A 23,242-nucleotide genomic window follows, 5' to 3' on the forward strand; every position below is an offset into this window, starting at 1 on the left:
GATATTATTATTAAAAAACTAGTGTCTGAAAAAGAAATTGTCAAATTTTTTAAAATCTGTGAAGTAGGAAATTAAGAAAAAATTTTTATTTATTATTATAATTTATTTATTGCAATTTCTCAATAACAGCTTACAAAATGCGATATTAAAGCAACAAGAATCATAAAGATAACATTTAATGATCCTATTGTAGTAGAACCATTAGAATTTATAGAAGTATCTGTATCAGATTTTTTTCTTATCCATTGAATAATTATTTGATTATTTCTTTTATACCACATCAAATTGGCTTCTGCAGTAGTGACGGCAGAAGTTAATCTTACTTTGATGTCTGGCGGTAAAATTACATAAGATTTGACAAACGTGCTCAGCTAAAAAAAATATATATATTATTGCTCATTAAAAATATATTATTTAATATATTATTTGAAAAATCGATATGATTAATAAAACGATAACACGTCAATTATTAGCATGTTAACACATCGGTAAAAATTATCTTCTCGCTTTTGGAATTTTCAAAGATATGTTATAATGTCTCTCTGATTATATTTGTACCTTATCATATTGATCCCAACTCGATATATGAGATGCCACGTTATTGAACAAAGCCGCCACATCGTCCCAATTGTTGAAACTATAAAAGCGTATAAAGCGTATGAATATAAGAATTTTCTTGCCAAAAACTTGCAATCGAATTTTATTCAAATTCTATCAAATATTTTGCAGCGATACTTACTAAGCAAAGACTTCTAAGATATTTGTTATTAAAAAGTCAAGAGTAACGTCCACTCCTAGTTGACTTGCACTATATACGGAAGCAAATACTGCTGAAACATCTTGACGGCGAACAATAGCGTTTGTAGGATTGTATTTTTCGATGGCCATCCATAGATAACTGTGATGAATTTTTCGTGAATTAATGCATCAAACGTGGTAAGATTACATGTAAGATTGTATAGAAGCAATTAAAAATTATTATGACCGTTATAATTTTAATGAGTTTTACACACACGCACACATAGATATAGGAAAATAGATGTACAATTCTACTTTTATTAATTTAGAAAGAGCTTTGTGTACTTTGTGTTTATATACTTACCTTTGAAGTGTTGCTTTGTTTGTGGAACATCCAAGTGCATTTATAATAATTTTCTTTTCTGATCCAAAGTTTGTTTCTAGGTACTGCTTCCACAAAAATTCCCACTCATTTGTAGTTCCTTCCTTTATCACAGTACAATAGACAGCTGATCGTGCATTACGTGGGATTCTGTAAATAAAAAAATATAAGATTCATATTTTTACAAAAGTCACACAAGAAAGTATATATTTATTAATCGATATAATCTATATAATAAAATATATAATAAAATGAAACTAACTATTTAAATGTAATAAACTATTTAAATGTAATTATTTAAATATCCAAAGCTTTCCTTGATCTTTAAAAATCTTTCGCTTCTCCTTTTTTCTATTTTTTTTATTATACTTTTTATCTCGAAATAATTTTGTAACATTATTTTCAAAATGTAGATTTCACAGTTTCTAAAGTAAAAACTTTTGTTTTATGTTTGACAGAAACAATTAATATACGAGAAAAAAGAAAGAAAAAGAAGCAAGAGATTACAAATTGATTGAAACAAATATTAATAATTACAGTCATAATTAGTTCAGTAATTTTATGAAAACTTATTAGAATTTTACCGGCTTTGATTATTATTAAGCCAAGTTGCAAATAAATCTTTAGATTTTTTAACACAATCCACGTCATTGAGTTTACAAGCCCATTGGAGAATCATCTCTCTATTTAATCTGTCTAGAAGCTTATCCTCCTTGCGATCATAGAATCCTGTTTTATTATACATCGCGGACATTATTTGGGACACAAATTTCTTCAGATAGGACTGATTTTTGCTCTTGTCTTCAAATCGTTCGTAAACATACGACAAGCCGTTAAAGAACGCTTTCCATGGTAAGTGATTTGTCTCTTTGATCAAATACTGCGCTGCATTTAGCACCAATTCGTAATCTACGTAAGTGGCGCGAGCTAAGTTAAAGAGATCATCTATAATTTGAGCACGATTTAAGACATCGATAGATTCGAATCCTTGACTATTCAGTTGATTGATTAATCGTTGCCATGAATAAATATCATAATTAACACGGTAAAACCCAGTTTGTTTGTAATTTACGATAAACCATTCATTAACGGGATTGATATATATACTTTCAGGATTTGGTCCTAGCCATACTGTGGGATCCATAACTATATATTTATTAGAATCCATGGATGTGACAACATAAATCGGTATCCAATAAAATTCATCGTTAGTGGTAGCTTTGTTTATTAGAAACCGTTCCTATTTAAAATAATAATATTAAATTAGATTGAAGAATTTCTAAATCAGATAAAAATATGGCAACACAATATAAAGTATATGACATTACCTGAGTTAGCGTTAATTTATAATTATTTAATGTAGCATTCACGACAGGATATCCCGGTTGATTTGTCCAAGTATTCATTATTTCCTTGATGCTTGTCTTTTTCATGTTTGGTGATATTGATACAAATTGTTCGAAGCTTTCCCATAAATCTGTAGGACGTGCTGTACCATATTTCATTTGTTTATTCAAATAATGGCGAAGTATTAACTTCTCAGATACATTTCTAACTTCCATCGTATTAAATAGCATTCGTAAGATACTGGCAGCTAAAATATATAAATATTTTAATATGGAACATTAAAAGAAACAGTTTTATGCAGTAGACTCATATAAATATGAATATGATACCTCAAATATCAATATATACAATATAGCTATATCAAGTTATACAAAACATAATAATTTGATTCAATAATAAAATACTTTGTGATTGCAAGAAGAAGAATACAATTATTATAATATAAATTATTTTTACAAATTGTTTTAAGCTAATAATAATAAATTTTTTATCATTTATATAATTATATATTTTGTACAAATTTTATACTTTTAGTCGTAAAACACATTATTATAATATTAAAATTAATTAAAAGAGACTATTTCTCTAAAAATTATTTCAACTGTTAGTATTAGATGTTAAATATTTAGATATACGTTGACTACACACATTAAAATCTTTATGTGACACGTACATTTTGCATAAGTGACATAGTCGAAAATATTATTTATTTCTTCAGGTAATTCAACGGGATTTGTCATTGGATGGGGTGAAGATGAAGAATCTTGTAACAAAGCAGATTGCAGTTCATAAACCACAAATTGATCCATGAATTGATAATCTGGCCATATCTAAAAAAATTGTACGAGTTATTGTTATTAAATTGTACGAGTTATTATTATTAAATTTCTTATTCAAATAGAGAGAGATATCTGCAACGGATATTATTTCAAAAATTCAATTTTTTAGTAGGACCTCTTTTTACTAATTTAAACTTACGAACGAAAACATTAAAGAGGGCAAAATATTTAAATTACAATAAATTTCATCAAATTTTTAAAATAGCATGTAATCTATCATATATTAAACAAGCTAATTGGAGTAAAAAATATGGTTTTCTTTTGATGCAAATATATTTACACACCTGATCAGCCACAAAATATTCGAAATATTGAGCGAAGCCTTCATTGAGCCACAAGTAATTCCACCACGCACAAGTAACTAAATTCCCGAACCACATATGTGTAAGTTCGTGTGCTATTACGGTTATTATGTATTTTTCATACGTGGCTGTGGTTTCGGTTTCGTTATAAAAGAGCCCATATTCGCTATTAAAGAAATCATATTATTTATGTAGTAACATGAATAATTCATATCAAAAATCGATATAATATTTCTATGATTATTAAATTAAGAGTAAAAAATATTTTACCGGAAAGTAGAAAGACCCCAGTTCTCCATTGCGCCCATCGAGAAATCAGGAATTCCTACTAAATCCAGCTTAGGCAAAGAATACTTGATATTCGTGAAATTTTGCAACTCATCAATAAATGCTTTGGCGATATCTTGAGCAAATTTGCCATACTTTGCGACTTCGGGTCTACCCCATACGTTTAGAAACTTTTCAGATTCATCTGCAGGTTTAAATTCAGAAATAACAAATGCTACCAGATACGTTGGCATTTTCACTTCACTGATATCAAATATATCCAATGTATAGTTATCATTCCTAAAATGGTAGACAAATGCAATATATATATATATATATATATATATATATATATAAAGATAATTTATATATTATAAGATTTATATATTATAAGACTCTTATCTCTTGCATCACTATCGTAAATATATATTTACATATATATATTCAAGTTTATATTAAGTATTTTTAAATATTTTTCTCGCACTTACTTCAACTCTCTAGATTGTGGCATATTACTTAGTGCATTGTAATGATTCGGTCTTTCAATATTAATTATAAACTGAGATTTGAATGCTGGCTCATCGAAGCAAGGAAAGGCTTTTCTAGCATATATAGGTTGGAATTGTGTTGTAGCTAGCCAACTGTAATAAATTAACAAGCAAATATAAATATCAAAATTTAATGCAAATAATTTATTTATTACTATTTTTATATCAACATCCGTATTTTGATATTAACATCCATAATTATAATTTTATTCAAAATACTGAAAAATGAGACGAAAAATTGCATGCTTGTTCTTTTTTTAATAAATAAAGTTATTATCGTTTATTTAACGTAGAACTTACGTGTTATATAAATATAAATATATATATATATATATATATATATATATATATGTATATATATATATATATATATATATACATATATATATATATATTACTCACTGTTGTTTTCCGTCACTGTCTAAATAGGAGCTGCGATAAAATCCCTGCATATCATCATTAAGAATGCCATTAAAATCAATTTCTGCCATTATCTGTTCCTCATTTTTAACTTCAGAATTGAGATATATTCTTAATTGTTGTACAAATAGTTGCTCATTTACATAGTTTAATATTTGTATTGGTTCGGTATCTAAATAATTGTTTGTCGTATAATTTCTGAAGACTTTTATATTTGAAATATTGAGATTTTGTGAATTGAGAATTATAGATATAGTATCATTTACGACTCTCATGTATATCTGCACTTTTCCTGTAAAAACACTTTCCTCTATATTAGGCTTGAGAGTCACATTGTATAGTTCTGGATAAAGTGTGTTAGGCAAGCGATATTTGTTGTGTAAAAACAGCTTGTCCAATTCTTCTACAATTGTTGGCGCTTTTCTCTCATACCAATCAAATTCGTATTGCGCCGTTGACAAATAGGAATCGATAGATTTAGTGAAAGCTGGTTCTTTTGCAACCAGCCAAACCAGTAAGTTTTGATACTGCGAATCAAAGATAAATTTGACTGAATAAATATCAGATAACATCAAGAATTTTATAAATAGCAATTTGTTCAAAGAATTTGTCTCAAAATATCTCATAATATATACATAAGATATATTTTTAGTTATATCTCTCGATATGTTCGAAACTGATTTTTCTTAATAAAGTTTGCATAAAATTTAACTATTTTATTATATTATCTTATTTTTCATTTTAATTATTAATTTATTTTAATTATTAATTTATTTTAATTAACAATTATTATTAATTTATTATTTATTTTAATATTTAATAAAATATATTTTATCGAGTAAGATTACATAATTATTATTTTTATGAAAATTTTTCAGACTTTTATATAACTACTTTTGTAAAAATTATTGTTTTTATATTGTTGTTTTTAAGCACTTATTATGCAAAATAGATGAAATTAATCGAAATGTGTGATGTGTGATCAATAAAATCACCTGTTTATAGAGGTGAAGAGTAGATAATCTGCTTGCCAGAGAATTCACTATATTTCCGATTTTTGTATAATCATCAAAACTATAATAAAAAATGACAATAAAAATGTTATTAGATAATTTAGTAAATAAAATATATAAGTATATAACATAAAGGACAAATACAATTATGTCTATATATATATATATATATATATATATATATATATACACATATATATACATATATATATACATATATATATATATATATATATATATATAATATATTGCATACAGTTATATAATGTTTATTATTTTTTTGCATAGTAGTTATTTACTTACTTGTTGTGTAGTATATCATCATAATTATTTTTAATGATATTCATGACAACTTCAATACCAATTAAACTAGCATCGTAGACATTCGAGAATACTTTCGCGCTATCTTGGTAGCGTATATATGAATTCTCTGTAATCGCATCTTGTAATAACCTTGATGCAAAAAGAAAATATATATATATATATATATATATATATATATAATCTTTTAAAAATCTTGCAGAATAATTTTTACACACACAATGTATCTTTGATTTATGATTTAATATAAAATACTGTATATAAATATAAATAATCATATGTAAATAACGTAATACATAATTTATGGACGGTAATTATTTTCGACAACTATGAAAATTTGAGACACCACATATACTTACTTTTCTAAAATAATTTTATTTTGCGAACATGCCAATGAGCTAAGAATCACAAGTTTATCTGTAGTGACATTGCTATTTAAGTATTCCTTCCACAGAAAATCATAAGTATTCGTTGTCATATCTGCATTCATGGCTGTGCAATAAACAACATCGCGATAATTTGGAGGTATTCTGCAAAATAACGAATATGTATATATAAAATAATAAATTGTAAGTGTAATTGATATGTTATTATCAAAATTTTAGTTCATATATTTATTTCTATACATTGCAAGTCAATCATCATATCAGTGTTTTACAAGTAATTTTGCAAGTTTTATGAGAAATAAACATATTATAATTTGTTACTAAACTTACGTTCCTGAATATCGTTTTTGTTGGAAATATCTTGTAGCATGGAATTTGCAATTTCCTATATTTAATTTACAAGCCCATTTACGAGTGTGCATTCTTAACATGATAGTTAGATTATCATCATAATCTCTATCTTCGAAACCTAATTGTGTGTAAAGCGGTTCTATAAGAGATATTAAATATTTCTGGAAAATATCATATAAATATACATAAATGTTTATTTTAATAGAATATTATTTATATTATATTATAAAATATTATTTTCTAAATTATAATATAAGTAAATAGAAATACCGACTACTATAAAAAAATATTGCAGTTTAAAAATATTTAATTTGAAAATGCACATTAGCAAAATATATAACCGAAAAGGCAATTAAATGTTAAATAAAAAAGAAAAAACTTTTATTATATTATTATTATATATATATATATATAAAATTTTAAACTAATATTTATTTTAATATATTTTTAATTTAATTATTTTAATATAATTTTTATCTATGTAGATCCATATGAAAAAAATTTACAAGATTTTAAACAAATATCTTATATTTAAAAATAATAAAATTAAATATTTAATAATTTAACTCTCTCTCTCTCTCTCTCTCTTTCTCTCTCTCTCTCTCTCTCTCTCTCTCTCTCTCTTCCTCTCTCTCTCTCTCTCTCTCTCTTTCTCACCAGTATGTCTAAATATATTATTCTTCTTTGTATAATTTTGTCTCTTTTTTTTCTATAATACATACTTTATATAGTTCTTCAATACTACGTCCCCGAAAACGGTTGTTCAAGTAAGGCAGATTATTGTAAAATGCGCGCCAGGGAAGATAATGATTTTCTCGTGTTAAATATCTTAAAGCTGATATGACAATTTTATAATTGATGTAATCTGCTCGTGCAAAATTCATGAGATCATCAATTAATGCTGCGCGATTTATTTCATGAATTGTACTAATATTATCAGTTTGAAGGTAATCAAATAATTTTATCCAATATTTCTCGTCATAATTTACGCGATAATAACCTAAGAACAAATAAGAGCATTTTATAAATATGAATTTGAAAATATTATTGTAAATTAATAAACGTATATGTATTAAGAATTAATAATAATTGAAATCTTGTATGTTGTGTGTGTGTGTGTGTGTGCACGTTTACTTATCATAATTATTGTGTTTTCAGAGAGTATCAGTTTTTAATAATATTTCTTGTTTAATTACCAGATTGCTGCACGTTGAATATAGAGAGTGATAGTGATAAATTTTTTATTTCCATTTCATTCTTTGTTAACCATTGTTTTGGCATGGTATTGGAATATTCTGAACGATTATTAATTGATGCCCATGTGATCGGTATATGCCAAATAGAATTATCTTTATATTGCTTAAAAAGGAATCGTTCTTGTCTCAAAATCATAGTATCTTCTTTAACATCGACATGAACAACAGGATAGCCAGGTTGGGTAACCCATGTGTCCAAAATAGATGTGATATTGTCTTTTAAATCTTTTTTCGTAACTTGTGTTTGAAATGCTGCATATAAATCTTCCGATGTCGCAACATTGTATTTTCTAAAAAATTATGCAAAAAATAATTTTTTCTTTTAAGATTAATGTTCGTCTACAACATATATGTTTTTCTATTTATTTTTTATCTTTCATATTTTTAGCATTAAATACTTTTTTATTATTGAATATAAATGCATATCTAACATAGACGATTTTATTTTCTTATAAAAAAAGAAATCATTATAAATCATTACTAGATCATTATCTTATTAAAGAGATGTGATTAATGAAAACCAATTAATTAGCTAATTACAAAAATAATTTCTTCATTATTATAATTAATTTGTCATACATAATTTACCAATTAATATAAAAAAAAAGATGCCATTTTCACAATTATAAATGTACCTTTTACTAAGATAATCACTTAACGCCGTGTAGAACATTTCAGTTCCATATGAGTTTTCTATCATTCTTAATATGCTGGCGCCTTTCGCATAAGTAATAGTATCAAATATACTTCGAATTTCTCGTGGACTATATACATCGTAATTCAAGGCGTGCGTAGAATAGGAACTGTCTGCTCTGAAAGCAGAATGGACTTCATCCACCACAAATTGCGCTTCCAACGTCGTATCATTGAACACCTAATATACAAATAACAGATTTAATGTCTACGAAAATTTTTAGATCAAAATAACGTCCTTATTTTAATAGTCATTTTAATGCATTGAAATAAAAAATTATATATACAAACATATATGTTTATATATATATATATATATATATATATATATATCAGAGCATATATTATTGTGTTTAAAGCATATATTAATGTATTTAACATATAGGAAAATTTTTCTCTAAAATTCTTCTCTTTAATGAAAAAATTATTTGTTACATCTATTTCGCATTTATAGTTATTAAATCAGCGTTAAGAGAATACATTAATCAAATAAATCAATTACGTACACGAGCAGGAACGTGATACTCGAAGTATCTGGCGAATCCTTCGTTTAACCATAGATACTTCCACCATAAAGGACTGACCAAATTTCCGAACCATTGATGGGAAATTTCATGGGCGATCACGTTTCTGATATTTTGCTTGCTCGTGATCGGAGAGTGATTCTCATCGTATAATAAATTCGATTCTCTGTATGTCAAGAGACCCCAATTTTCCCCTGCGCCTGATGGAAAATCTGGCAGTGCAACCATGTAGAGTTTGGAGATTTCATATTGCTGTCTCATCTTGGTCTCAAAGAAATTAACGATTGGTGATATTAAGGATACAGCGTATTCCGCTTGATTAATGGCGTTGGGACGAGCAAGTACGGCATATTCAGTTTTATTCGTCGCATATTTAATTTCAAAATCGCTAATGACAACCGCTACTAGATACGTCGACATCTTTACTGATTCATAGAAAGTATATAATAGGCGATCATCACTGCAACAACCAAGTGTATTTATACTACATGTTTCTTCATAGTATAATACGAGAATCATGTACAAAACTATCTTAATTAAAAAATAAAAAGAAATAATATTTAATTACATTTCCAAGCGCGTACGATAAGGAATCTGATATATTTAAATTTATACGTACACTTTTTCCTTCGATTTCCATTCCATATTGCTGACAGCATAATAATTTAATGGTACACTAACTTGCACGGTGAAAAGTGCTTTCAGTGCCGGTTCATCAAAGCAAGGGAACATTTTTCTGGCACCAACGGGTTCTAAGTGCGTGGTTGCAAGCCATCTAATATAATACAATTAGTCGAATACAGAAATTTTAATTGTAATGTCTTTTTCGTCACATTTATAAATAAGATTAATTATTTAACATATTTAAATTCAAAATAATTCAAGACAATTGTAACTTTTCTTAAAATTTTCTTTAATACTTTTACTTTGCAAAATAGAAAAGACATTCAAAATGATGTTCACTATTAATTTACATGAAATAATTCATTAAATTTTAAATTGGAGAGATATTTATTATTAATAATGCTTAATTCATTACCTCGTCTTTCCATCATCATCCACGTACGAACTTTTATAAAAACCACGAAGTTCTGATGGATTTAAGTAACTTGTATACTCGATTTCGATGATCAATTTCGTTCCAACGGGTAGTTCTTGATCAAGATTTATTATATAAAAATCATATTTCTTTTCGATATTTTCACTTGCGATTTTAACTTCTGTCTGATTAGCTGTCACAGTTATCGTATGATGGTCAATTTCCGCCGAGTGCAAAACTATTTGCTTTGTCTGTTGCACAACGTCGGCTTCAATCTTGACGTGTCCGTCGACAGTGAAATTTCCTATCTCGAGATAAGGCGTAACGGATATGACATATTTTTTGGGACTTATATTCGTTGGTAGGCGATATTTGATTCCTTCTTGTACACGTAGCCATCGAATAATAGAAACCGAAACGGACTTATACCATTCCAATTCGTATCTAGCAATTTTTAAAGAAGACTCTAAAGATTCGAAGATCGATGCGAATTCCGTCTTGTTTATGAGATTTTGGAATTTCTCCACTAATCTAGGTGTAGAGAAATGTTGCGAAGCTCCATTGAGAATTGTGGCTATTGTACTTTGGCCTCCATAACTAAAAAAAGATGAAAGAAGAAAGCGTGCTTGTAAAATCAATTCAATGTCATCTTTCCTTTTACGCGTTCGATGATATTATTTATTTAATCGACATTTCGCATCGCATAGCTCAAAAATATTTTTAAGAAGTTATATAATATAATGCGTGAGATGCATATCAATATATTATTAACATTTTATCTGTTCTTTAAATCGTTCTAAATGTGAATATTATTTGTATTCTGTTTTTACGCATTTGTATAAAGTATTATACATATAATAAAGAGATCTTACTATTTCTCCATTTCTTTGTAATGCTTTTCAACAAATTCAAGAATATATTCAGCGCCAGTCAAACCAGAATTATAAACGGCAGCGAAGACGTTTGTACTGTCTTGTTTACGAATTCGATTGTTTGCGTAATCGCTGATAGCATATCCTAAGTACCTGAATATAAAATTAATAATAATTAATTTTTAAATACGATATTATATCAAGACATATGACTATAATCAATAATCGCGCTGTTATTTTCTTGCAATATGAATGATTATAGTACATGACCATATTATGCATGATTGATTATAGAAACAAATTAATTATCAAGTTATATAAATATACTTAATTAAAATATATTTTGCTCTTAAGATTTATGTTAATTAATCAAAAAATGTTGCGTAAATAATGTTAGGAGAGCTTATAGAGAGTTCATTATCTCCAATGAATGATGTGTCTTTATATTTTGTAATAATACTTTTATATATTAAGGAAGAATACTTTCATGATAAAGAGTCTTACTTTTCTAAAATGGTGGTATTCAAGCTACATCCAAGAGCGTTCATAATCACTATTTGATCTGTGACATAATTAGAATTCAAATATTGTTTCCACAAAAATTCCCAATCTTCATGAGTTCCATATCTTGCGGCAACGCAATATGCTGTAGATCTTTCATTTGGTTTAATACTATAATATTTAATATCAAATATTAAAATTACCGTATTTATTAATGTATTTAATTTAAATACTTGACTTTAATGTTATATATATATATATATATATATATATATATATATACATATATATAAATTGTATAAAAAACATAAAAAAAGTGATCGATTTATATTCTTACGGGATAGAAATATTTATTTTCCACTGTTTGAACTTCTCCATATAAACTGTTACACATTCATCGTCATCTAAATTGCAAACCCATTTATTTATTTCTCGTCGTAATAAAATTGTTAATCTATCATCATTTGTGCTATCTTCGTATCCTAATTTTTTGCGTTTATCATGGAGAAGAGACAGAACATATTCCTAAAAACATAAAATAGCATTACAGATTTGCTACATTTATCAGATGAAAAGAAAAGTTGTTTTATCATTACACTTATGCTATTTCTTTTTTATATTAAAATTTATATAGTTAGCTATGCAATGAATTTAAATGTATAAATATGCATAATAAAATAATAACTTAAAAGAATGTTCTTCGTGTCCTGCAAATCGTTTATTCAAATAATCTAAACCATTGAGTGCTGCTTTAAAGGGCAAATAATTCGTTTCCTGTTTAAGATACATTAGTCCGTTCAAAACTGTTTCGTAATCTTGGAGTCCTGCTCTACCCAAATTTAACAAATCGTCTATGATTCCGGCTCTATTTAATACGTGAATATCGTTGAATTTGTCGCTATTTAAGACATTGAAAATGCGCTGCCAGCCATCATAATTATAATTAACTCGATAGAAGCCTGTAATAAATATTAAAACTGTTTTTTAAGCAATTTCTATCGATATAAAATATTTTAATTTAAAATATTTATTTTACTATTAACTTTCCATTTTTGACAATTTAATCGATTACTATTTAATTATAATATTTTAATTGCAATATTTTTCGATGTAATCTAACATTATAAATGTTTAATTATAAATTTGTTTTACTAACCCGATGATTGAACGTTGAATATCACCCATTCTTTCGGATCAATTTTAAGATCTATAGTATCTTTTTCAGTGGACAGCCAAATCTTGGCAAGAGTATTATTAAAATTTGGTTCGGTTTGTGTAGCCCATGTAAGCGGCACCCACCATGTGACATTTGTAGGAGTTTTATTCAAGTTTCTTAGAAGAAAGCGTTGTTGAGTAATAAGAAATTTGCCCTTGTCATCGATATTGACTGATACAACGGGGTATCCAGCTTGTGTAGTCCAAGTATCCATTATTGTTTTCACTGTAACGGATTGTGTTGTATGTTGTAGATGATTTTCTATTGCTTCCCATAAAGCATCTGGATGGCCCAATCCTTTTTCTTTGCTAAAAAATATATTGTGTATATAATAATTGTGTATTGAAAGAATGAAAAAAGATTTTGCATTTTTTTCAAATGCCTTATATGTATCAATTTTAGTTTTATTTTTGATATGTTTAATTTATAATAATATGTATCTAATTTATAATTACACAATATTTTTATAATTAAATAGTAATATTTTATTCTCTTATCAGCAAAGATTTCATTAAGAAATATTAATGCAATACTAAAATAATAAAAGGTTATTTATATAAAATTTATCTCTATTATGTAGATATTTTAATTAAAAATTTATATTTATTAATATATATGTATCAATATTAGTTCATCTAATTTTTTTTCTGATGTCATTATTGTATCAGTTACTTTTAGAAATTAATTGATTTAACCTTATACATATAATTAATTATATTAATTGATTTAACCTTATACATATAATTTTAAATATTTTGGTATCTTAAATCCAATTTTTATCAAAGCTGAACAATAAATAAAATATAACAAATTGCATAATTCCTTGGAGAACATTTACTTATTATGTATGTAATCGCGTAATGCGAGTTCGGAGACGTTGGTTCCAAACATGAGACTCATCATACGAACAATGCTAGCTCCCTTTGCATAGGTGATAGAATCTCCTATTCCTTCGAGTTGTGATTGATTGGAAACTTCTCGAGTCATCGGTCGAGAAGATTCAAGACCGTCCGCTATTAAAGCAGATTCATGCTGTTCCACTACGAATTGTTCTTTCATGTTCCATGATTTTTCAATCTAGGCGTAAAGACAAAAAAAAATATTAATCCAATTTCTTTAGAAATGTAAATATAAAATTTCTGTTTTCTAATATTTTTTCAGTGTTGTGACGTCAAGAATCAATTATTGATTTTTAACAATATCAAATTCAATCTACAGCATATAAATTGTACGAAATTAAAATTGTACAAATTATTCAGACTAAATCTAAATCTAATTTCTTTTTAATTAAATTTGACTGTGATTCTATAACGATAAAATATTTTGCCCTTACTTCCGCTGTACCAAAATACTGAAAATATCTAGCGAATGCTTCACTAAGCCAGAGATAGCTCCACCATTCTGGTGTCACTAGGTTCCCGAACCACATATGCGTGAGCTCGTGCACAATTACGGAAGCCACGTCCTGTTGTGCTGGTGCCGATGATTCTTTCTCATCGTATAGCATCCTAGACTCGCGATATGTCACCAATCCCCAATTTTCCATGGCTCCGGCTGCGAAGTCGGGTACAGCTACCATGTCCATTTTAGGAAGATGATATTTTTGTTCAAACATATTACCGAGTAACTCTAAAGCTGTAGTACCAATCTTCAAAGCATAATTCGTTTGCTCGATGACGGATTGCCTAGACCAAACTTTAAATACCTCTGAGCCAATAGAATCAAATTCCGAAATAACAAATGCCACTAGATAGGTGGACATAGGGACACTTTCATGGAAGGTATCCCAGACCTGGTCTTTCCTTAAAAGAAGAAAAATGAGTTAAGAATGATATTAACAAGACAAAACTCAACTTAATAGCATGAAGCATATTCTACACTTTTCTAATACTTACAATTTTTCAGTCTTATTTACAGGCATATTACTGATGCATTTATATTTATCGTCTCTTGATATGCGAATCGTGAATTTTGCCTTAAAACTTGGCTCATCAAAACATGGGAAAGCATGTCTCGCGTGTGTGGTTTGAAACTGTGTCGCAGCTAGCCACCTATAAAATATTTGTATTATGAGTTTCTATAAATTTATATTGATCTTATATTTCAAAAATTATGTGCATATTTATATTTTGTTTAGTTTATGTTTTTTTATAATTTTGTAACTTTATTAACATAAAATAGATTCTACAAATTGACATATATATTGCTTACTTGATCTGATTATCTTTATCAAAGTAAGAACTTCTATAAAATCCGATCATATTATCATTCAAGATACCGTTATAATCGAAAGCAATTAGTATCTGCGATTCTCTTTTAAAAGTTTCGGAAACGATAATGGTATATTTTTCAGTGTTTTTATCATATATAAAATCCTTAATGTTAACAGTTTTATTTTCCAATAAAACGGATTGATTTACGATTTGGATATTTCCTTTATGTAGCGTAATTTTGTCAGTTTCGTTTTGTACCACAGCGGTAATTTTTACGATGCCTTCAAATGTAAAATTTTCTTGTAATTTTGGTACAAGCATAATTTCGTAGGAAATGGGTTTAATAGATATTGGTAATCTATAGTCATCGTTTTGTGATATCTCATGATATTTTGAAAATTCCACATTTTGTAAGTGTATATCTGCAATAATAAATGTTATATTATATTTCAATTTGTCGCAGATATCTATATAAAACAATAAATTTACAAAATTACATATTTTTATAATAATCGTAAATACTTGTAATAAACGTATAGTTTCATATATAAAATATAATTTTATGAGCCAATAATCTGAAATAGAACTTCTTACGACAAATGTAAAATAATTTTTTGTTTTATTAATATTTATAAAATTTACGCTTATAGTTATAAAATATCGTACAATTTTACAAAATTAATGAAGAACGCATTAAACTGTGTTTGTACAAAATATAATTATATGATTTTATATGCTTTTTACACGCTGTATTCTTCAAAAATTACTTTATGATAAATGCGTTTTTTATATAAATATTATTTAAGATGTAAGTTTAATATAAAATATATTAATATATCTATTAAATGTAAGATATAAATATTATTATACCTTCGTAAGGGGAAAATGTTTCTCCTATATTTCCACTGAACAATACGATTAAGACACAAAGTAACAGATACTTCCAGTAAAAGATCTTCATCTAGAAGGCAAATATACAATTTTTTTACTTTTATGCTTTAGTAATTAATTAATTACGTTTAAATTTCGCAAGTGTTTAACATATAATTTGTTATTTTATCTAAATATATATAATTTGTTATCTTATCTAAATATATAAAATGTTCCTGTTATTTTAGAAGATAAAGAATTTTAATGAATTAGAAATTATTGCACTTACCTTTTACTAACTGTTTTATCGCATATTATTTTTAATGTTTTTTCACGTTTTATTTCACAAGTAAATGTTCACAAATAAATACAGATAAGCATAAATTATTTATATTTGCAATAATATTACGTTTTAGTTGTTTCAATTTTACAATATATCAGTTACATTTAAATAAAATAAATTTAGTAAAAATATTTTATTATATACCTATCACGGCAAACAATATATTCACAGCACGTTTATGAACGTATAATTCTCGATACAATTTTGAAATGACAGATTGCTATATGTGATTTTAATTCCTCATATTGCCTTGGGATTATCTATGATATCTTTTATCTTATCGTAAGTTTAATAAATAACGATATCATCATTTTTCATTTTAAATCATATTATCACGTTTTATTACTTGCACAAAATGATTTGTTACTGCATTTACTAATTAAATATCTCAAAAAGAAATTACTACAGAAAAATAAGAAGTTTTATATTAATCTTCAAGAGAGAAACTCATCAACAATTATATTAGTATATTGTACACATTTGTAATGAACTATTCATAAATAAATCTGAATCTACTGATAATAATCGGAATTAATGCAATAATATTATTTTAATTATACAATAATTATAATACATACTTGATCATATTATAGTTAACATTCACTATACACTTGATAAAAATATAATATTTTTTGTAAAATAAATATTTTTTGTAAAATATAGTAAATTATTTCTTTTTACAGGTCACAAATGCAGATTACAATAAAGAAGAATACTCCAAAAATATTGCTTTTTAACTTATAATTATAACTTTAACTTATATAACTATAATTTTAACTTATAAATATTTTTATGACTTGAAGATATTTGTATTGTATTATATATATATATTTAAGATTACACTTATTAACTTTTATTTTTGATTTAATAAAGAATAAAGTAATACAAATAAATTAAATGCGTCACACAATTGTTTATAATAAATTATTATAGTATGATAAATATTATTTTATAAATTATATTTTTTTAAGTAAATATCTATTTGTAAATATCTTTGTAATATCTATTTAATAATCGGATTTTTTTTTCTTAATCTTTGATTAAAATGTTTTCAGAAATCAATCAATTTATTTATCAGACTAAAGTAAATGGAATTCATGATCAAAAACATTATTTGATTGTTAATTTTATATCATTATTTGGAAATGACATTTTGTATTTTGGATAAGGACAAAAAAGCACCAAATTTAAAATCGTGTAAACAATAAAAAAATTTAATTAATTATGACTTATAATTATTTAATTAAATATTGATTTATAGTTATCACTTAAACTTATTTCTTTCTCTGCATATTATTTAAAATATTTACAATCTAAAAAAATTATATTTCTTATGAAAAAGTGAAAGATAAAATTTCGAAGAAAAAGAATGTAATAAAATATAAGGAAAAAATAATTTATTAGTTAATAATAGAATTGTGATAGTAATGAAGTATTTTGCAGATATAGATTTCTGCAAACATTAATTGCAAGATATCATAGAATAATATTATAAAAAAACTTTAAGATTATAAAACATATCATATTACATTTATCTATATATTACGAAAGACATATATATGTTTGTGATATAATCTAAGAATATTGTGATAACCAAACATATAAAAATAATTTTATATTAATAATACATCAAAATATTGTATGACAAAAAAATATTTTATTACTTTTTTTTATTAACAAAAATGTAATTATATATTTTTCTTAAATAAAGAAATTCAAAAAAGTATCAAAATTTATGTTTATAAAAGATTATTGACAGAAAATTAATAGGAGATTTATAACATGCATATATTTTAATTATTTATAATAATAGAAATAAAAAGTTATATATCTACAAGTTATAAGTTATAAATAAGTTATATATAAACAAAATGTCGGAAAAAATTTATTCTTTTCTATATATATGTTATTAACACAAATTAATCATATATATATATATATATATATATATATATATATAATTTTATACTAATATAATCGAGAAAAATCTAATTATATATTATCTAAAATCTGTGATTATATATTAGTTTTATGCTTATCTTAATTTATTTTGCATTAAAAGTTTTAAGAACCATATTATAAATATTATTTTATATATCGTGATAATATATCTTATCTAGCTTATGTTTGTGAAATGATAAATTATATTGAGATATATATACATGCGTTTTAATATATCAAAGAAAACAAATCGAAAATCAATATTAATGATAATAATCCGCTTTTGTAAATAAGTAGAATGGATTGAAAATATATCATAAAATATATGCAGATTAAATATATGCAGACTAAAATATTATTTAAATGTTTATTATTATATTATATTGTTGATTTTTTTCATCTTCTTATAAAATCTTTTGAGAGTTAATTAGGTAATATTCAAGAGTATATTCAAGATTATATTCAAGAGTATTGGGATTAAATCCCTTTTTACATTTTTATCATTCCAGTATATTAATACTGGTTGGCTTTGCACTTTCATAATTTTCTGTCAGTTATATTGATTCTGTGAATAGCATATTTGATAATGTTGTGTAATTAGAATTTTATAGAGAAATTGCAAGTCATTTTTATAGTAGATTTATTGCAATATATACAGAAATCCTGTTGTGCAAAAAATATATTATTGCCAATCATCAATAAATTTATTATAGCTTTCTTTAATGAATAAACATTAAATCTCATCTCATTAGCATGAAAGTTATTGTATAATTATCATGAGGAAGCAATAGGTCGTGCAAACATTTACTATATAATTTAATAATTAGAGATGATTGACAATTAAAAATTAGGAGATGATCACACACACACACACACACACACACATATTTATATAATAGTCTATCAATTAATATTTTTACATATATATATTGTTTGGAAAAATTATTATATCTCCTTGTCTCGGTTCTGTTAGATTGTTATGATCATACATAGTAGGAATGTAAAAATTGAATCCATCTTTGATCTTTAGAAAAGTTGTATTTTTTGTCTATTATCAATTTCTTCATATGCAGCATGAGAGTTTTTGTGTTGCTCAAAATTTCTATAGAGACAAGTACTTCGCCATCAAATGTAAAGTTATTTGGCGCGAGATGCGGATTTAATTTAATATCATAAAACAGCGGTTTTGTGTAATTAGGCAATCGATAATTTATTTTTTTATTGTTGAGATTTGACTTTGGAATGCTAGCAGTATCTGTTTCGATGACTGTAAAGATATATATGCAAATAACTGAGTACAACAGCATTCTGCAAAGATAAAATAATTAAAAATCAAATTCTATGTCTCTTCAAATAAAAATCTGTAAGAGATGAAAGAATAAAAAAAAATTTTTCGCTTATTGCAATTATAAATTTATGACTTGTTCTGAGATAAGTTATTACATTTTTTAATTATATCTGTATATGTATATAATGTATATGTAATGTATATAATTTTTGAAGCAATTTATACATAATTATTTTATATTTTTTGTCTAATAATAAGATATACTACCAATAAATAAAACTAGAATTTTGTTGTTATATAATATTATTTTACATTATTGTATTTGTATATTTTTTAAAACAAACTAATAATATATAATTTTTTATTATATTCAAGAATTAATGTCTTGCGAGAACTATATATATATATATATATATATATATATATATATATATATATTTTTTTTTTTTTTTTTGAATTTATAAACACAAAATTTTACTAGCAAAATTTAACTTAAGTATAATATCATAACATTAACTATAATATTACGAGAGTAATGTAAAATGTATCTGACCAATGTAGTTACATATTAATTAAGCGCATTAAGCATATTAAGCAACAGCACAGCGGGTATATCAAATTCAAAGCAGAGTTTAAACTTACATAATTTTCACAAGAAATAACTGACTTACAAAATAAGAATAATCTTGATTAAGTACATAATCTATTAATATATCACACTAGATTTAACTAATATAAGATTTGAATGATTCGCATTAATACAGATAGAGCTATTTATATTCCTAATATTTTTTTAAATAAAATTACATAAAAGATATTAAAAATATTTTACTATTTGTCAATAATATCATTATGTTATTTCTAAATATTATGACACTGTCTTTTCATTTTTTTAAATACAACTATGTTAGAATACACAAAATATAGTCTTCTACATTAAAATGTTACAGTTTTTCATAATTTACAATTTTCTTTTTAAGGAATGGCAATTTATTATATTTGGTTTTCTTAATTTTTGGGAATTAATGTTAATTAATGTTAATTTAATTATTTTTAAATTATAAATGATTCTTTCTTATTAAGTTAAATTTTTTTTGCGTACTTACGTTATCAGACATACAGGATTCCGTGATAGTGGTAGCTATTCAACTAATCGAGACAACTCTAACTATCCATTTATAAGTCTCTTTGCTACAATTTTCGGAAGCGTTTGATGCTAAAGAATAATTCTTTCGAGGAAGCAATGCAAAGCAAATAATTTTACCGAATCCCAGTAAGCAAGAAACGAAATTAAATCAATCTCTTGAAATATTAATTTTATGTAAATTTTTTTTGTAACGTTTCTGTTTAAGTTTTGACATATTTTATAAATATCTTAAACATATTATTTTATAATATAATATTTTTGAATATTAAACAAACGTTTTAAAAACATTATTTCAAATATTAGATCAAGATTTATTCATAGTGACATTGTATATGACATTAAAAATTACATACTTCAAAACATTAGACATTATAAAATATCATTGTAATAATGTTACGTTAATAATTTTTTGCTTATTGAGGTATATATATATATATATATATATATATATATATATAGGGTATATATATATAGAGGTATATATATATATAGGGTATATATATATAGAGGTATATATATATATATATATATAGGGTATATATATATAGAGGTATATATATATATATATATATATATATATACAGGATGTTTCAGACCACCCATACCATCCATTTAAAAACTAGAGAAGTGGTTATTTCAAAAAAGTAAAAACATTTTCTTTATAAATCGGGTGCGCTCTATTAAATGGTAATATTTCCAATTTCTGGTTGCGGCCAGAAATAGGCGATTCAGACTGGAAGTGCATTTTTTTAAATGGAACCCTCTATTTTTCATTGCATATTCATGTAGCTTACCTCAAGAGCTTTCCAAAACACTATAATAAATTATTTTTCCATGAAGTACTTTTTGAGTTATGAGGCTTGAAATTATTTCTTAATTTTACATAAACCATAAAATATCTTGTAAAATATTCATTTTTCGACTATCTTATCTTAATATTTTTATGTACAAAATAATGAAAGAAATCAATTGGTGTAAAGAAAACATACAATTGTTTTTAAGAAAAAATATGGAATTGTTAATTGCAAATTACATATTTCTTCTTAGAAACAACTATGTGTTTTCTTTACACCAATTGATTCCTCTCGTTATTTTCTTAGAAACAACTATGTTTTTTCTTTACACCAATTGATTCCTCTCATTATATTGTATATAAAAGTAAGGTAAGATAATCGAAAAATGAATATTTTACGAAATATTAACGAAATATTACATAAAATATTTTACGAAATATAAAATGAATATTTTACGAAATATTAACGAAATATTACATAAAATATTTTATGGTTTATGTAAAATTAAGAAATGATTTCAAGCCTCCTTACTCGAAAAGTATTTCATGGAAAAATAATTTATTATAGGATATGGAATATTTTGGAAAGCCTCGAGGTAAGCTATAAGAATATGCAATAAAAAATAGGGACTTCTAGTTTGAATCGCCTATTTCCGGCCGGAACCAGAAGTTGAAAATATCACCATTCGATAGAGCGTACCCGATTTATAAAGAAAATGTTTTTACTTTTTTGAAATAACCACTTCTCTAATTTTTAAATGGGTGGTCTAAAACATCCTGTATATATATATATATATATATATATATATATATATATATTCCGATATTTGCATTATTTATAATAGAGATAATAATAATTACTATTAAATAATTTTTTACTTTTTTGAAATAACCACTTCTCTAATTTTTAAATGGGTGGTCTAAAACATCCTGTATATATATATATATATATATATATATATATATATATATATATATATTCCGATATTTGCATTATTTATAATAGAGATAATAATAATTACTATTAAATAATTTTGTTTTATTTAATTTAGAATTTAACTTAGAATTATTTTAGTTTATTTGAGTTTCAAGAGTGAAAATATATAAAATATTCATATAATATATTATATTACAGCTTATAACATAATTTTTACAATTGATGTAAAATAATCAAATGTTAATTAAAAATTTTAATAAACACATAATAATTTAAGTTTATGTACATGTAAAATTTAATTTAATTTTTAAGAATCTTTGATATTACTATAATATTTTATTATATGTCAGATTTATATGTAATAAAACGTAATTATTTGAACAAAAACAAAAAAAAAATAAAATTATGAAGAATAAAATTTTCAAAAGCATTATTAATGTAAAATAATATTTTATATAACTTATTTTAAATTATGAAAAAAGAGAAAAAGAAAGTTTTTGATAAGTTCCAAAATTAACATTAAAAATAGATAAATATATGTATCCGTCTTGCAATTGTTGTATATATCATATATGTACAATATATATTTATTTTGTTTTTTTTTATTGAAATGTTTTTATAATTTTATTTTCTCTCTTCTATCACAGGTGGCCGAAATGAGGCAAATATGTCTAACAGTTCAATCTTGCGATCGT

At 24.9% G+C, this 23,242-nt stretch overlaps 1 protein-coding gene across 1 annotated transcript; it reads right to left on the reverse strand.

Moving 5' to 3' along the window:
• Positions 1 to 98: 98 nt before the first annotated feature.
• On the reverse strand, positions 99 to 16,528 carry LOC105253877 (putative aminopeptidase-2). The gene is made up of 32 exons (XM_025414501.1): positions 16,388 to 16,528; positions 16,099 to 16,189; positions 15,227 to 15,650; positions 14,911 to 15,066; positions 14,349 to 14,817; positions 13,854 to 14,092; positions 12,956 to 13,323; positions 12,469 to 12,758; positions 12,137 to 12,324; positions 11,803 to 11,970; positions 11,299 to 11,451; positions 10,427 to 11,023; positions 10,007 to 10,162; positions 9,370 to 9,847; positions 8,806 to 9,044; positions 8,111 to 8,460; positions 7,637 to 7,914; positions 6,894 to 7,075; positions 6,537 to 6,707; positions 6,160 to 6,309; positions 5,839 to 5,917; positions 4,826 to 5,370; positions 4,364 to 4,516; positions 3,879 to 4,175; positions 3,591 to 3,774; positions 3,141 to 3,297; positions 2,449 to 2,714; positions 1,705 to 2,360; positions 1,103 to 1,270; positions 740 to 898; positions 559 to 637; positions 99 to 371 (listed from the first exon to the last, which is right to left on the reverse strand). The coding sequence occupies exons 2-32, from the start codon at positions 16,187 to 16,189 to the stop codon at positions 120 to 122; spliced, it is 8,142 nt and encodes a 2,713-aa protein (XP_025270286.1). The 5' UTR covers positions 16,388 to 16,528; the 3' UTR covers positions 99 to 119.
• Positions 16,529 to 23,242: the final 6,714 nt, after the last annotated feature.

This window comes from Camponotus floridanus, unplaced genomic scaffold, assembly GCF_003227725.1.
Source record: "Camponotus floridanus strain SB8 unplaced genomic scaffold, Cflo_v7.5 scaffold81, whole genome shotgun sequence".
Classification (NCBI taxonomy): domain Eukaryota; kingdom Metazoa; phylum Arthropoda; class Insecta; order Hymenoptera; family Formicidae; genus Camponotus; species Camponotus floridanus.